This window comes from Ctenopharyngodon idella, chromosome 18 (genome assembly GCF_019924925.1).
Source record: "Ctenopharyngodon idella isolate HZGC_01 chromosome 18, HZGC01, whole genome shotgun sequence".
NCBI classification, from domain to species: Eukaryota; Metazoa; Chordata; class Actinopteri; order Cypriniformes; family Xenocyprididae; genus Ctenopharyngodon; species Ctenopharyngodon idella.
This window is the reverse complement of record NC_067237.1, coordinates 2,258,464-2,274,068: the sequence shown is the minus strand read 5'-3', so window position 1 is coordinate 2,274,068 and position 15,605 is coordinate 2,258,464. Positions and strand designations below refer to the sequence as shown.

At 37.2% G+C, this 15,605-nt stretch overlaps 1 protein-coding gene across 5 annotated transcripts in view; it reads left to right on the top strand.

Annotated features, from left to right (window-relative positions):
- Window positions 1-2,085: 2,085 nt before the first annotated feature.
- The window catches only part of fli1 (Fli-1 proto-oncogene, ETS transcription factor), a 37,005-nt gene continuing 23,485 nt past the window's right edge, over window positions 2,086-15,605 (top strand). The window contains exons 1-4 of one of the 5 annotated variants that reach the window (XM_051870190.1): window positions 2,086-2,314; window positions 5,254-5,368; window positions 14,271-14,482; window positions 14,585-14,736. In XM_051870190.1, the coding sequence (XP_051726150.1) occupies window positions 5,297-5,368; window positions 14,271-14,482; window positions 14,585-14,736 (436 nt within the window). In that variant the 5' untranslated portion in view covers window positions 2,086-2,314; window positions 5,254-5,296. Of the gene's footprint in view, window positions 2,315-2,577; window positions 2,597-5,253; window positions 5,369-9,480; window positions 9,712-14,270; window positions 14,483-14,584; window positions 14,737-15,605 lie in introns of those variants that run through there. The other 4 variants (XM_051870187.1, XM_051870186.1, XM_051870188.1 and 1 more) reach the window with 4 other exon arrangements.

Here is a 15,605-nt window from a genome sequence, read left to right as displayed (position 1 = left end):
TGCAAAAGTTTGCGTTTTCAGGCCCCCTAAATGCTGTTGTTGTGTAAATGAACAGCCAAAACACATAAAAAGTTTAGTTTTTAGTTGAAAACGATATTGTATAAATGGCCCCTAAGACAGAAATCATGCCTGAATATCTTTGTATTTTCATTCCTTTTACATTTGTATTCCTGTTCCTTATTACAGAATATATGATTACAGTAACAGCTTTAAAGCAACAAGACAGAGGAGAGAAAAAACAACCATTTTTTGAGAACTAACACTAGCACTGTTTATTGTTCTTCGCTGTTGTCAAAAGGCATTTGGATGGAAGTGCGTCATCCAGCCATTGATATGTTCTCAATCACGACATCTGTAAAATTCCAGGAGTAACTCAGACAGGATACATTGAGAGAAAAAAAAAAAATGCAATAATAATAATAAATATATAAAGGTGTAGAAAACAAACTTTTCTATGTTGGTTTAAGATTGCAAGACTTTTGCATTTTACGTGTTGTAAATGATAGTCAGAACTTTGCAAGTGCAGTGACATTGCCTTCAGATATGTTTCCCGTCTGGCTAAGGTGGCAATTTCCTGCTATTGTTCAAAAGAATTTATGTGATCTTACGGGAACGTGGCGTGTTATTCCAAATACTGTTTATCTCAGAGTTTACTTGGGTTTACCTAAATCAGTCAGGTAAATTTAGACTCATGGGAAAAATATTTTTTTGTATGTTGTGTCACATATCAATCTACTTTTGGGACCATGAGCTCAAACTAAATTATTACATAAAAATCCATTAGCAACGACACATATTATCCTTATGCAACTTATTGTAACACTGTTTATTACTGAACATGTTGCACATTTTACATTGTTTAATAACTGTTTACAAAAGCAAGAAGTTTGTAATCACAAGCAACTCCACAATATGATTAGGCTACATATTAGGTGTTGTTCATTTGGTGTGAACTACACTGTAAAAATGCTGGGTTAAAAATGGACAAACCCAGCAATTGGGTTGTTTTAACCCAGCGTTTAGGTTAAATGTTTGACCAACCTGCTGCAGTTTCATTTAACTCAACTATTGTTTAAAAATTACTGTATTGCTCATTTAAAATGAACCCAAAACAGGCTGTCAATTAAAAATCAGACACATAATTACTAGAGGCAACAATAATAATCAAAAGGTGAACATTTATTAATAAGCAATTTAATAAATGTTTATTATTTAATTATTATTTATTAAACTTAGTAATAAATGTTCATTTATTAAATATATTAATAAATGTTAATTTCCAACATACTTTGGGTTCATTTTAAGCAAGCAATACAGTTAAATAAAACTACCCATTATGTTGGGTCAAACATTTAACCCAACCGCTGGGTTAAAACAACCCTATCACTGGGTTTGTCCATTTTTAACCCAAATTGGGTTGTTTTTAAACCAGCATATATATATATATATATATATATATATATATATATATATATTTTTTTTTTTTTTTTTTTTTTTTTTTTTTTAGAGTGTATGTACTGAAATCTAACCCTAACGATGTTCATCAAGCTTTCAGAACAACAGCTTATAGATCGTCAGGCCTGATTTGAGAAGATAATCAATGAAAAGTCTTTATCAAGTGTTTGGTTCCCTACTGAACGTCACGCATCAGCAGATTTCCCCACTGTAAACCTGCCGCTGGTTCTTTGAAGGAGTTTTCGGGTGGAGGAAATGGAGTTAGTGAAGTGGACAGGGTCAACCTAACAGGAAAGAGACGCTCACGGGTGACGCATGGATGCGATGATCCTCACGAGACGGCCGGGAATTCTGGGAGACATCACTAAAATAAAATAAAATAAAATAAAACATATCGAAATATCAGGGTTTTTTTGTGGCCGTATAGTTTTTGAAATGGCATGAACGAAATAGGCAAACTCAGCAAATGTAAGAATGAATGCAATGAAAACTTTCAGAATGTCTTTAAATGTTTATATAGGGTAGTGTCTACAGAAAATATTCGGATGGATGTCCTCCGGTAAGTTTCACGGGTTTCCCCCCTCTCTCCTTCTCTTTTATGGTCTTGTGCTCATTTCAGTCAGATTTCCCTTATTTCACGGTTCAGTTGATGTGCAGGGGTGAGCTCGCGCTTCCTCATTGGTCCGCGAGCCGCCTCTCTCCCATCTCGCTTTCCCCATTCATACATCCCTCCTCTCCTCCTCACACGCCTCCTCAACATTACTCACACTTATCCATGACAATCACTTTCTCATAGACGGGACTAATTATTAAAGACTGGAAAAGAATTCAAAATTACCGAGTGACAGATACAAGACAGGTGAGTTTGTGTACACGGTGTTTGAGGTTAAGCACCGCAGAAGTTGAGCAAATGCTTTTTGTATTTAGTTTGACCCGCAGTAAGTTTTTGTCTGTTCAATGGTCTGTTTCGTTTTTTTTTTTTTTTTTTTTTCCCGGGATAAAAACACATGCACGTGGAACTACTTTTCATTGGCGAATAATTTGAGCTCCTTGTGCATTTTGGTATGTCGCTTCTTTGCTCTATTCCAATGTGTTGACAGTCGAGAGAGATGCTATTTGATGGATAACACGAGCACGCTAGGTAAGGCGCTTCAGATGTAACACTAGACGCTCTTCGGAGGAGAGACGATGCAGTTACTTAACAGTCCTGTTGAGCCTCCAGTCACTTAATTGGCCACAGATGCGGAATTCTATGCTCTTTTACCGTTTAGAAATTGGATGCATTTGGGAAAGTTTATGAGGCGAGCCCAGCTCTCGCCCGCACGAGCCCGAGGTCTGACGCTGCGAATATAAATCGAGCGAATTATAAGACTCCTGATTTATTCATCACGGTCAGTATGTTCAGGTATCGAAATGTCAACATCTCATTCCTTATCGCGATGGCAGACGACTGACGAATGCATTTTAATTTACGTCATTGGCGTGTTGCGCTTACGTCCATCGTTTTTCGTTTATTGTTGCATTATTTGTTTTAATGTAAAGTGTGTAAATCCGTAATGTGGCATGTATAGCCTTGATGCTTTATGCACAAATTTATTTATAAGAAATGTTGTTTCACTAGGCTAGTCATGTGCAATGTAAGAAATTACAACCTAAAAATGAAAGTTGAATTTTCGCCTGCAATTTTTTAGTAAAATCAAAGTGACAACCTGCAATCATAAATTTACCACACAATCTAAAAAAATGGTGGATTAAAACCAACCCAATTTGGGTTGAAAATGGACAAACCAAGGGATTGGGTTGTTTTAACCCAGCTGTTGGGTTAAATGTTTGACCCAACCTGCTGGGCGGTTTTATTTAACCCAACTATTGTTTAAAAACTACTGCATTGCTTGCTTAAAATGAACCCAAAGTATGTTGGAAATTAACATTTATTAAAATGTTTAATGAATAATAATTAAATAATAAACATTTATTAAATTGCTTATTAATAAATGTTCACCTTTTGATTATTATTGTTGCTCCTAGTAATTATGTGTCTGATTTTTAATTTCCAACCTATTTTGGGTCCATTTCAAGCCAGCCATATAGTAATTTTTAAACAATAGTTGAGTGAAATAAAACTGCCCAGCACGTTGATCAAACATTTAACCCAACCGCTGGGTTTGTCCATTTTCAACCCAACTTGGGTTGTTTTTAACCTAGCATTTTTTTTTTTAGAGTGCACCCTTTCAGTCACTTTAAATTCATTTGAAGAAAGTCGTGTTGACACTCTGAAAACTCGAACAGAAAAACAGAAATTACTGTAATAAATTAAGTGGATTGAAACAAAACAAAGATGATATTATTGGCTACACAGTGAATGAATATAAAATAATGACTGTTTTTTTTTTTTTTTTTACACTGATGGTTCGGGAATCTGGGCTAACCTGGTTGCCAAGAAAGGCCTTGTAAAACCTCAACACTTACCACTGAAACAAACAAACAAACAAAAATTGTATTTATTATTGGCTACCGATGCAATAGTCAGCTCATCACCCTGCTATTCTCGAAAAAAAATCCTCATTTAACGATTATATCTTCTAAAGAAGGATAAATAAACTTTAAGACAGTCAGTGTGTCAGTTGTCAGGACAATTTGTGAGAAATAAAGTTCTGATGTGTTTACGTTATTTCTCTCGCTGTGTTTTGATATGACCATCAGTTTCATTGTGTTGCTGAACTGCTGTGGAATGTTAAATAATGCTCGTGCCAGTCTGCTCTGTAATTGCACGCCGAGGGAAAGGCAAAAGACACCGTCCCCGAGGTGCCCTTTCACCCGAGACTTTGTAAGCTACACTTATTAAAACGAAAAGTGTTTCAATATGTGGCTGCTCTGAAAGTGAAGGGGCTGGGCCTATATCGCTACTTCACAAATTGACTTATCTTATATAGCCTATATATAAACACATTCAAGAAGAAAGGGAAAGAGAAAAGAATCATATTAAACGGATATATTGTTTATAAAATAACAACGATGCAAAGAATAATTCATTATTGTTATTATTAATGTTGCCTTTACTGCCACCTTAGCCAAAATATTTCATGAAATAGAGGCTTGTGCGGTTAATTAAAAAAAAAAAAAAAAAAATGAACCTCTGGAGGGATGAAAGGTATAGGCTACAATTCTGAAACGAATAAATGCAGCTCTGTCTAACTGTGCTCCACTCATGTCCCTCATATAAGCTCATGAACCAGATCTGACCTCTGTGTTTAGATGGCTGGATGTGGTTTAACGGGGTGGAAAGCAAGGTGTTCATACTATTCACAATAACTGAAAATGATTTTACCATTTATTCACGATGCAGGTATTCAGAAAATGCAGATAAACGAGCTTTATAAAGATATCACTGTAAGGCATGCAGAAATGTATTCCTCGGAATCTGAGACGCAAATCAATTTTGAGAGGAAATGGCATAGCTATGGGAAATATGTTCATGGAGGAGAATTCGTTTAATTCAAAGAAATAAATAAAATATTTTTGTGCAGATTTGTGAGAGATTGGAATTAATGAATGGGTATAATGAAAAGAAATCATTTGCTCTTTAAAATGTTTGGAATTCATTAGACTGAAATCAAGATAAATTTTAGAGCGTAAGACAATTTTCTTGGGGTGGGGATCAGAATTAAGGAACAATTTGCTCTTTATCTAGCTAATTATTATTAGTATTCTAGACTTTTTGTATTTGCTAATTTGTTGGTTTTGCACTGGACAAACTCTAGTTTCCTCTAAGATGACCTGTGGACTTGTTTTTTGAAGGGGCCGTGAAGTGAACATCTCACATTTCCGGACTCTCTGTCCAATGAAAATGTTTCAGACCGTCCCAGACACTTCGTCTTACGTCAAGGTAAGACAACATCGTCACTACGAGCAGGTAATGTTGGAGGAAACAGACTGGAACTTCTAAATTGCCTTTTTCCTCTTCCAAGATACATTGATGACTGATGTAAATGGCTTGTAAAAACGCGGTTCCGGATTCACCTCTAGTCATATTTGACGTAAAATGAATGATATAATAGGAAGGACGACTGGGTTAATTTGTATACAACACATCTGGGAGAGTGTGCACTGTCTCTCCAGCTTAGTCTTAAATTTGATCTGGCCATTGAGCGAAAAGACAGTCCATTTTTGACCTTCACAAATTGTACATTATTGTATTTGACGTGGTGCCCTTTTTCCCGACATGCTCTTAAAGAATGTAAACATTGCAAATGGCAGACATCTGTTTTTGCATGAACTAGGTTCGACCAACCAAGGAAGTTTCCATTTAGAATTCAAACTCGAGCTGCAGATGGGTTTGGGTCCACTGTGTAAGCCATTGAACACATTCAAGTCCAGCCCACATTGATTATGCCACTTCTACTACTGAATTGCTCACTTTCTTGGTGCAAACATGGTTATATACTTCTCTATGAAAGGTATGTTGTATTATCACTGTTCATTGTTTTACAGGCTGAAAGGTACATTGGCATATTTGGATGGTTATTTATGGCAAAGTGCCACAGCAATAACTTTAATGTATCAGAAGGCTTAGTGCACAGCGTACAGACAGAGCCATGAAAATGAAGTATTGTGCCTGCTAAAGTCATTCATTATATCTTTACAATCAGCATACTTTCCAGAGCCGAGTTGTTATGTTATGGAGACTTATTGCCCCCCTGCATAAGGGAGCTTTTCATGCAGACGCTATAGTTTGTGTTCCTCCACAGAGGGGCTGCGTTTCACAGTCCCACGAACAGTCCTCGATTTGTTTCGAGACATTAGCAGCGCAGGAATGTTGAGGGAAAACCTTCTCTTTGAAATCCAGCTTTCTCTCCACAGACTGAATAATAAATAGTGCACTGCGTGCAGTGGAGTTGGGCTACGTACACACAACAATAAAATGGAGCAATAGAAAGAGTCTTTGAGAAGATTATTATTATTATTATTATTATTATTATTTAATTTTGCACTTATTCTTATTTTTCAACAAGTAAATAAGTGCCTGTTTAGACATTCTTCTTCTACAACCAAAACCAAGTTCTTGTTTTGGACAAATTTTACAAATATTTAACAAATACAGCCTATTCAATGAATATTTCCCCTCCCCCTTTTTAATTCGCGCGCTGCAGATAAACGGTCATATTTGAATGTTGTTGCTGCCGGGCAGAATTTGAGCGGGAAAGGGATTTACCTCAGCACGCCTCAAGAAAGAAAAGTTTCAGAGAAATATTCAGCTTCATTCAGGCGAAGCCACGGGTTAAGGTTTTTGTTTGGTTAAGGCCGGGCGAGACTGGAGCTTTCCAATAAAAATAAATCTCAAATTAATTATGGCCCGGAGCAGGAGGCCAGACAGTTTGGTGTTGTGTGCTGCAGTCTCTATTTTTTCGACGTGCGTGTCATTCTCTGCGCGTGAGAGGGAAAAGGGGCTCGTGACGGTCTCGAGCAACCTGAGAAGCACCATGCCTCGCGATTAATATTTCCGATAGATAGATAGATAGATAGAATCTATGAATTAGGTATATTGGCTATAGATCAATCTTTAGTTATGTAATTGTATGGTCGAAAGTCCGTTTACCACGTTGTTCCCACACCGTTTTTTTTTTTCTTCTTTCTTCCTTTTAAGATGAGGAAGCCTCTGGTCTCACTCTGGGTTAGTCTTGCTCCGGCACTTCAGGGTTTTTCCAGTAGCGTTGGGCCACTGGCTTCCCACAGGTCGTGGTTGGAGAAATGCCTGGCTGTCAAGCTCCAGCGTTGAGCCAGATGTTCTGTGGCTCACTACATAAACCAACATGCATTTGTTTATTGGCCTTCCAAAATGTTTGTTACCGCTGGACTCCTAATGACCTGGGCAAGTGCCACGCGGGAAAAGAGACTGATTTTCTTGGTTTAATGATGCACCTCATGGATGCGTTAGGTCTATAAATAAAAAAATAATTTATTTTGGACTCTATCATTACATCTTGAAAGTTGAAAACACACTGTATCTGGAAACAACCATGATTTAGATAAGCAGATTATGTCTAAATGGTGGATTTCAGTTGACAGAGCAAGATAAGACTATAGTCATCAAACGATCTACTAGCCTATATAAAATGTCTGCCCACCACAAACGCAGTTGGTAATTTTGAATGAAACGATTGCGTTCACCATTTATCTGATAAATAGTTCTGCTTCGACTAAAGAGACGTCTCATTTATAATAATCGAAATGGAGACCATAAAACATAATTATACTGTCATTAGTGACCCCTCTCCGCCAGATCTCAGTCTCGTCATGCGCTCAGAGATAATGGTGTTTTAATTAAAAGAATTGTGGAGTCTAAGCAGCCCCTCTAGGGAAACATATGTTTCAGCGATCAAGTCCCACGCTCTGTGAAAACGATGTCCACCCTTCCACACATGTCCCATAACCAGATATGATGATCCAACGCTATCTCACGACCAATTCGTACGTATTTTACGAGGTGGCTAATTCGTACGAATTCGTACGATTTGTCTAAACCCCAGTGACGGGTAGGTTTAGGGGCGGGGTTAGGGGTAGGTCATTCGTACGAATTCATACGAATTTGGCAACTCGTAAAATACGTACGATTTAGCGAAAAACGTACGAATTCTTAAAATACGTACGAATTGCCGGGGTTGGATGATCCAAATCTGCATTACTCAACCATAAGTAATGGTAAATGTTGTCGTTGTTAGTTCCGACTAAAACCCAATTCCCCTCCTTCTGCTTTGTCAGATTCCTCTACTTGTCTTATATTCCCCACTCAATCAAGAATGCAGAACACAGAAATTGATAAATATATGCCAACCCCGTTTATTTGAATAAAAGAAAAGTCAGCGTTGTTTTGTGCTCGAGAGAGAGGCCCAGACTCGAAATGGTTAAACAAGGTGTCTCCGTTAATTACTGAGCAGGCCTCAGGCAGGAGAAGCCTTGACCCCTAGCAGGATCCAGATGTGGCGCTCTCGAGGGGGCCTCTCCCCCCTCTAGACCCCCATGTCGCAAACAGTGCAAGCCAGCCGGCGCAGACTCAGTCTCGCTCCCCTAGGCATGGCCCTCTCGGTCAGGGGGTCTCAGGATCCGGGGGTCTGGTCACGTTCTGGGCTGGCTGTGCGTCTAGAGCGTGATCGGTAATAGAACTCACCGTAAAAAAAAAAAAAAAAAGAAAGGGGGTGGAGATTCACTCTGGCATTTAGAGAGGGAATCACAAGGAATATAATGGTCAATAGTATTACTAAATAACATTATGCAAAATAGATTTTTTTTGACGCTGCAAAATCAGTGTTTATATCTTGATAAATAATGTAGTATTTTGTCCTGAACGAAAGTAAATATTTATATTGTCTAGAATAGAGAATGTTCCCCTCATTGAACATGAAGATTTGAAAAAATGTGAGACCATATGCTATTGATTTTGAGAAATGTTGAACAGCAAGCACACAAGAGGTATCAGCCTCTCTATATGGTCCATACGGAGAAATGCTATTCATGTGCATTCAGAGGTGCGCACACGTGTGGAGCAGACAGACTCGACGCTGCGGGCTTCGGTTTTATTAATGGAAACCTATTTTAGCAGCGAAAGAAGTTCGGACAGACTTGTCGCATTCTTCGCTTCACCATAGGTAGATTCTGTTCGCGTTTTCCTTCATAACGGAATACCGATCGTAATATTATGACGTTATTATGCATTCGATTTTAACCATCTGCATTAATGCAAAAAAAGATTTATGAAGTTATTATTTTTATTATAATAATTTTATGAACTTAGTCTAATTTGTTATTTGAGAGTTTTATTATTAATAATTATGTTTAACTACCAAATCGTCTATTTTAATGTTGAAAAAAGCGCAACAAATGTAAAGAGCTGGCAGGCATTCTGTAAATATTTCCAGGCAAAAACATCTACAAAGGAAAGAAAGACTATTGTTTTGGTGTCTTATCTTCTCGGGACAAATATCCTGCTTTTGGGTGCCGTAATGAAGGCAGGGCCAGTGACACTCACACACACACACACACACACGCACGCACGCACACACACACACACACACACATACACGGCTTCCTTCTCAAGCGCAGTGACTTCACTTCCCAAATTTAGAGGAAAAAAACCATCCGGCGAAACTGTCTCTGTCTCTCCGCCACATATCGGGGGCTGGAATTAATTCAGACGCGTGTCATGTTTGGAATATTGTCGGGCTCCACTGAAAATTGCGCAAAATGGACGGAACTATTAAGGTAAGAGTGGAGGAGAGGGATCTTTCTGAGATGGACAGAGTTTGAGAGCTTAGACGCCTGTAGTTCTGCCTGTCTGGGACTTTTCAGCCGCTCCGAGTTGCGCTTTTCCTCTTCTCTCTCTCTCTCTCTCCAAGTTTCCTTTTCCTTTTCGTCGAAACTTTGTTGAAAGTTGAAAACTATAGCGGAGGATACGGGCGTTCAGACGCACACTTGGACGCTCGTAAAAACGCACGGGCTGTTTGTGATGGAGTAAAGATGTTTCGTCAAGAAGAAGAAGAAAAAAAATCATAGCCTACGTTTCGTTTTAAAGATTAGAATAGCGAATGTCCGGTGCTCGACGAGGCTGCTTTGGGTTTTTAGTATATCGTGGCGCGCGCGTGTGTGTGTGAATGCAGTGCAGTGGTTTATATAAATCATAAAGCTTTAGGCTGGAGATGTGGCTGCGCAATTGGAGTGGCACCGTGCCGAGGTTTTCCAACCATTCATATAGTTCAAAAGCCGAGCCCACCCACAATAAAATATTACTCCACGCTCTTTCCCTTCTTCTGATAACTAATAATGATTGCTATACTGTACTCTTGAATGGGTTGTGTTTACACAAAGTACTTAAAAAAAACTCTACTTAGAAGAATTAGTTATGTGTGGTCCACGCCGCCACTCTGCATTTTCGATATTTTAGAGAGAGAGAGAGAGAGAGAGAGAGAGAAAAAAAAAGGATAATCCCCATATTCAATCTCTGATTAAAACAGCTACCAATATTAGAATTAAATATTTCTGAGCATCAAATAAGCTAATGATCACTGATTGATTGTTGACTCTTGTCTGGAGGGGAGGGCTGCAGATTCAAACACTCCTTTTTTTGCGGTCATATAAGTGGTTTTGGGTGTGGTATATGTTTGGGGCCGTACACATCATGCTTGTGTTAGATTTTATCATGTTAAATAGACTGTTTCGATTGCAGTGGGGTGACTGAGGACAGAAGAAGGATGATTTTAATGCAGCCTTCGTTCACTCGTTCACAAAGAGAATAAAATTCTTGAATGTATAGCATTAAGAAAAAAGTGTCTGTTATTGTATGATCAGTGTTGTCCCTACCTGTTAAAATAGCTTATTATTATTATAACATTGCAAACATATAATTTATATGTACTTAACATCATGCATATATATATATATATATATATATATATATATATATATATATATATATATATACAGTCAAACCAACAATTATTCAGACATTTTTGATATTTTTTATATATTTTTACTAGTGGGTGCAGGACACTATAGTTCATTTATGTAAGTGAGGATAGCAAAAAATTGATAAAAATTAGTTTGGAACCAAAAATTATTCCGACACTTTGACCTGACCATGTTTTGCTTAAGTGTTATCTGACATAATTAAGATTAATGTTTTCTGACACAGTTTAACTCTGAGATCTTGTCATATTTTATTACCATTTTTTTTAAACTATAGTGAATAAACTCTATTAATGAATAATGTTCAAGGTGTCTGAATACATTTTGGTTTGACTGTATCTATCTATCTATCTATCTATCTATCTATCTATCTATATATATATACTTCTGTTAACCCTTCTCTTCTGTTTTGAGAGATTCACATATGATATCCATACATGTTTATTTGAGTCCCACAATGATAAACCATAACACTAACCATAACCTTTCGATTTTAAATTAAGTACATAGTGTATAAAATACAACTAATATAAAGTTTTACCCATAATTATCATGACATACAATCATCAATTAATAGTATTTTAAAATTGCATATACTGTAGCCTGAATATATATACTGTATTATTCCTTTGGAAATTGACTCTGATATCTCTCTTGATTGATTTTTAACTGTACACTTTAGTGGACAATGAGGAGGGGGTCTCAATCCACGGGTATTTCCTGTTCCACACAATCTGGTTTCCTCTCAGGTTTCCTTTTCCTTCTTAAACAAAAGACAGGAATGGCCTCTGTATAAAATAGCACTGCGCTTTTAATGGGCTCTGTACATCCGACTTAATGACGCATCTTCTGTGGGACGAGCAATGATGACTGTGGCTGTTAAATTTCTCATATGAAAATTTTAGCGAGAATTTCTAATATACGGTATGCATGCTCAGAGATTGGCTGTTGGTGTACCTCACCATAAATCTACAACACCGAACCAGTGTAACCCTGTGGTTCTGGATGGTTTAAGTGAGCCATGAAGGCACGGCCAATTTATAGCTCAAGGAAATTGGCACCTTTGTGAGTATTTTAACCTCACTGTCACAAGAAGCTTGCACTTGACCATTGCTTAGCACTCTATTTCATAGAGATGAAGGAATTTCGCCTTTTGACAGGCCTGTCTGTACGTATATACGAGCGTGAGTGTGGAATTAGATTTTCCTATTTTTACAACCCTCTGTAATCTTGGGAAAGACTGACTGCCAATCATGAATTATATGGTGGAGGCTGATATGTCTGCGTGTAAGTAACGTGTAACAGTCATAATAGCAGCTCTGGCCTTATCTGGCACCAAGAGGGCATTCCTTAACTCTGTCATACTTATCATGCCACTGGCCTGCTGCTGTGGGTCGCCCCGATACTGTCCGCGGGACACTGATCAAATTGATGACGACTGTCACCAAAGTTCAAAAAACTAAAGAGGGAAAAAAATAATAACTAGATGCTGATAGAATGTCCCAATATCCCCTTAGCCATAGAGTGAATGTTTCATTTTTAACTAGTAAATGAAAGTATTAGAGTATTAATTGTGAAACACACACATTTGGATCATGTTTGTTTCAATTAAAACATGCCAAAGAGGAAGCATTCTTTTGTTATCAAACAGTATCGAAGCATTAATCTCCAAAATCACCCTCAAAGTCTACAATGATTCCCATCTTTCAGAGTCTTTGGCCTTGTGTCTGTATAAATGGATTTTTTAATGGTGAATTTTCACATTTATTGAGTATAAGGTTCAGTGAATGTTAAGAGTTTTATAGGTGATTGTAGTTGATGTAACAGCCAGAAACCTAGGCGACTGATTCAAGATAGTTTTCATAAAACTGAAAGAAAGGTTTGACTGAAATGTGAATGGAGACGATCACATGCACGTGTAGACGCGGCTCTCTCCAGAGGAGCCTGTCTGCTGCGTTTGTTTTCTTTAATAAAACTACATCACCCCAGCTGAGCGCCGGCAATGAGAGCAAATGTAGAAGTGACCTTGCCTCTGTTCTGTCTCACGTATGAGTCATGAACAAGAAATCTTTTACTTATTGAAAGCCACATTTTGAAATTCTTCTCGAACAAAAGGTTTAAAAGTTGATGTTAAGTTTAATGACATTTTAACGATTGTGTTTTGACTAGTGCTGTCAAATCGATTAATCACGATTAATCGCATCTAACATAAAAGTTTGTGTTTAAATAATATAATATATACAGTATATTAGGGATGCACCGATATATTGGCCAATAATTGGTATTGGCCAGTAAAAGCAAATTTTCAAAATTGCTGATAAAATTTAAAAACAGTCGATAGTCAGGGATGATGTATCCTGTCAATCAAAAGAGGGCAGGAAAATGCACTGAATTTGTGCTTTGTGTAAAGAAAATGCTAAGAAACCAGTTTGATGTTCAGCATTAATAGTAACATTCAGAATTTAGTTAATGTGTGTTAATATTAATCTGAGTAATGTGTTTGTTTATAACTGATATCAGTTACTCTGAAACAAGTTGATGACATGGAGTGAATAAAGTTTTTATTTGCATCTCTTTCAGAATATAATATGTACAAAATATCATGATTAATTATATATATATATATATATATATATATATATATTTATGTATAAATATAATAAAATATATACACATATTATGTAAAGAGTAAACACAAAATTTATGTTAGATGTGATTAATCTAACAGCACTAGTTTTGACAGTGATAACTGAAGTAAATGGCTGAATTTTATTATTATTATTATTGTTGTTGTTATTAATTTTTTTTTCTATGCCGCCTGATACATAAAACTGTGAAGTCAACATGAAATCAAAATTTTCTACCTTGTTTACGTTCATAATGCTCATTCCTGATCTTAGTGTCCACAATTCATTGGTTCACATTATTGAAAGAAAAATCTCTTATCAAAACACAATAGATTGCTCCGCCTCTAAAACATGACATCACAAATCCCTCTTTTTTAACCCCTCCCCTTCAAACACCTGACTTCATTCTGGTATGTAATTCCTACTTTTCACAATCCCATCAATGCCCAGTGGTCCTTGTCTGCATCCTGTTTCACATTTATGTCAAATAAAGTAAAATAGTTACAAACTGTGTTTAATGCTGTCTTCAAGCCATTTGGTTACATGTAAGCAATCAATTGCACTGCTTCATTTGCACTCAGCATCTGCGGTTCCAATGCCCTTCAGCAAGAAACAATTTAAAAATTTGTGTTGCTTAATTCTGATTACACATGATGAACTGAAAGTCATTTGTCATTTGCTGTGTGCTTTAATGAGAAACAGTGATATAGTTTCCGCCCTACAATCCTCCAGGAGGCGCTGTCAGTGGTGAGTGAAGACCAATCTCTGTTTGAGCCTCCATACGCTGCTGCTGCTCCCTTACCCAAGACGGACATGACTGCGTCCGGCGCACAGGATTACGGTCAGACCCACAAGATCAACCCTATTCCTCCTCAGCAGGAGTGGATCAACCAGCCTGTGCGAGTCAATGTCAAACGAGAATATGATCACATCAATGGATCCAGGTGCGGCACAAAAACCTCATTATTCTGTGTTAGTGAGAGTTGTTCTGTCTGAGATGAACATTAGTAAGCAGTAGCCTTTATCTTTCTCTTTCCCCCTGGCAGAGAGTCCCCGGTGGACTGTAGTGTGGGTAAATGCAATAAAATGGTGGGTGGGACCGACACATCTCAGATGAACTATACTGGCTACATGGATGAGAAGTGTGCTCCGCCCCCAAACATGACAACCAATGAGAGGAGAGTCATCGTCCCAGCAGGTATTCATAGTTCGTCTCATGATGACAACATACATACTCTCTAAAAATTCAAAGTTGGGTTGAAAATGGACAAACCCAGTGATTGGGTTGTTTTAACCCAGCGGTTGGGTTAAATGTTTGACCAACCTGCTAGACAGTTTTATTTAACTCAACTATTGTTTATAAATACTATATGTCTGGCTTAAAATGAACCCAAAATAGGTTGGAAATTAAAAATCAGACACACAATCACTAAAGGCAACAATAATAATCAAAAGGTGAACATTTATTAATAAACAATTTAATGAATGTTTATTGTTTAATTATTATTCATTAAACATATTAATACATTTTAATTTCCAACATACTTTGGGTTCATTTTAAGCCAGCCATATAGTAATTTTTAAACAATAGTTGAGTTAAATAAAACTACCCAGCACGTTGGGCAAACATTTAACCCAACTGCAGGGTCAAAACAACCCAATCGCTGGATTTGTCCATTTTCAACCCAACTTGGGTTGTTTTTAACCCAGCATTTTTTAGCGTTTACACAACATATAAAATGCTACATTAGGGGCACAACATTAATACCAATAAGATATTAAAATAAAATAGTTGAATATTAAATGTTCAGTTCTAGCATTTCTAACAGTATTAGGTAATAGGAAGCAAGCAGTGGCCATTATTATCATCTTGTTTTCTTCAGATTGATTTTCCTCATGATCTCAATGATTGCTGTATCTGAAGAAAATAAGAAAAAAATAATAATAATGCATGACCTTTGGAGGTTTGGAACAGTCATCATTTTTGCATTTCTGTTTGGTGCCACTAATGTTGCATAAATTATTACTTAAATTCTCTGAAAATGACAAAAGATCTCAACAACAAAA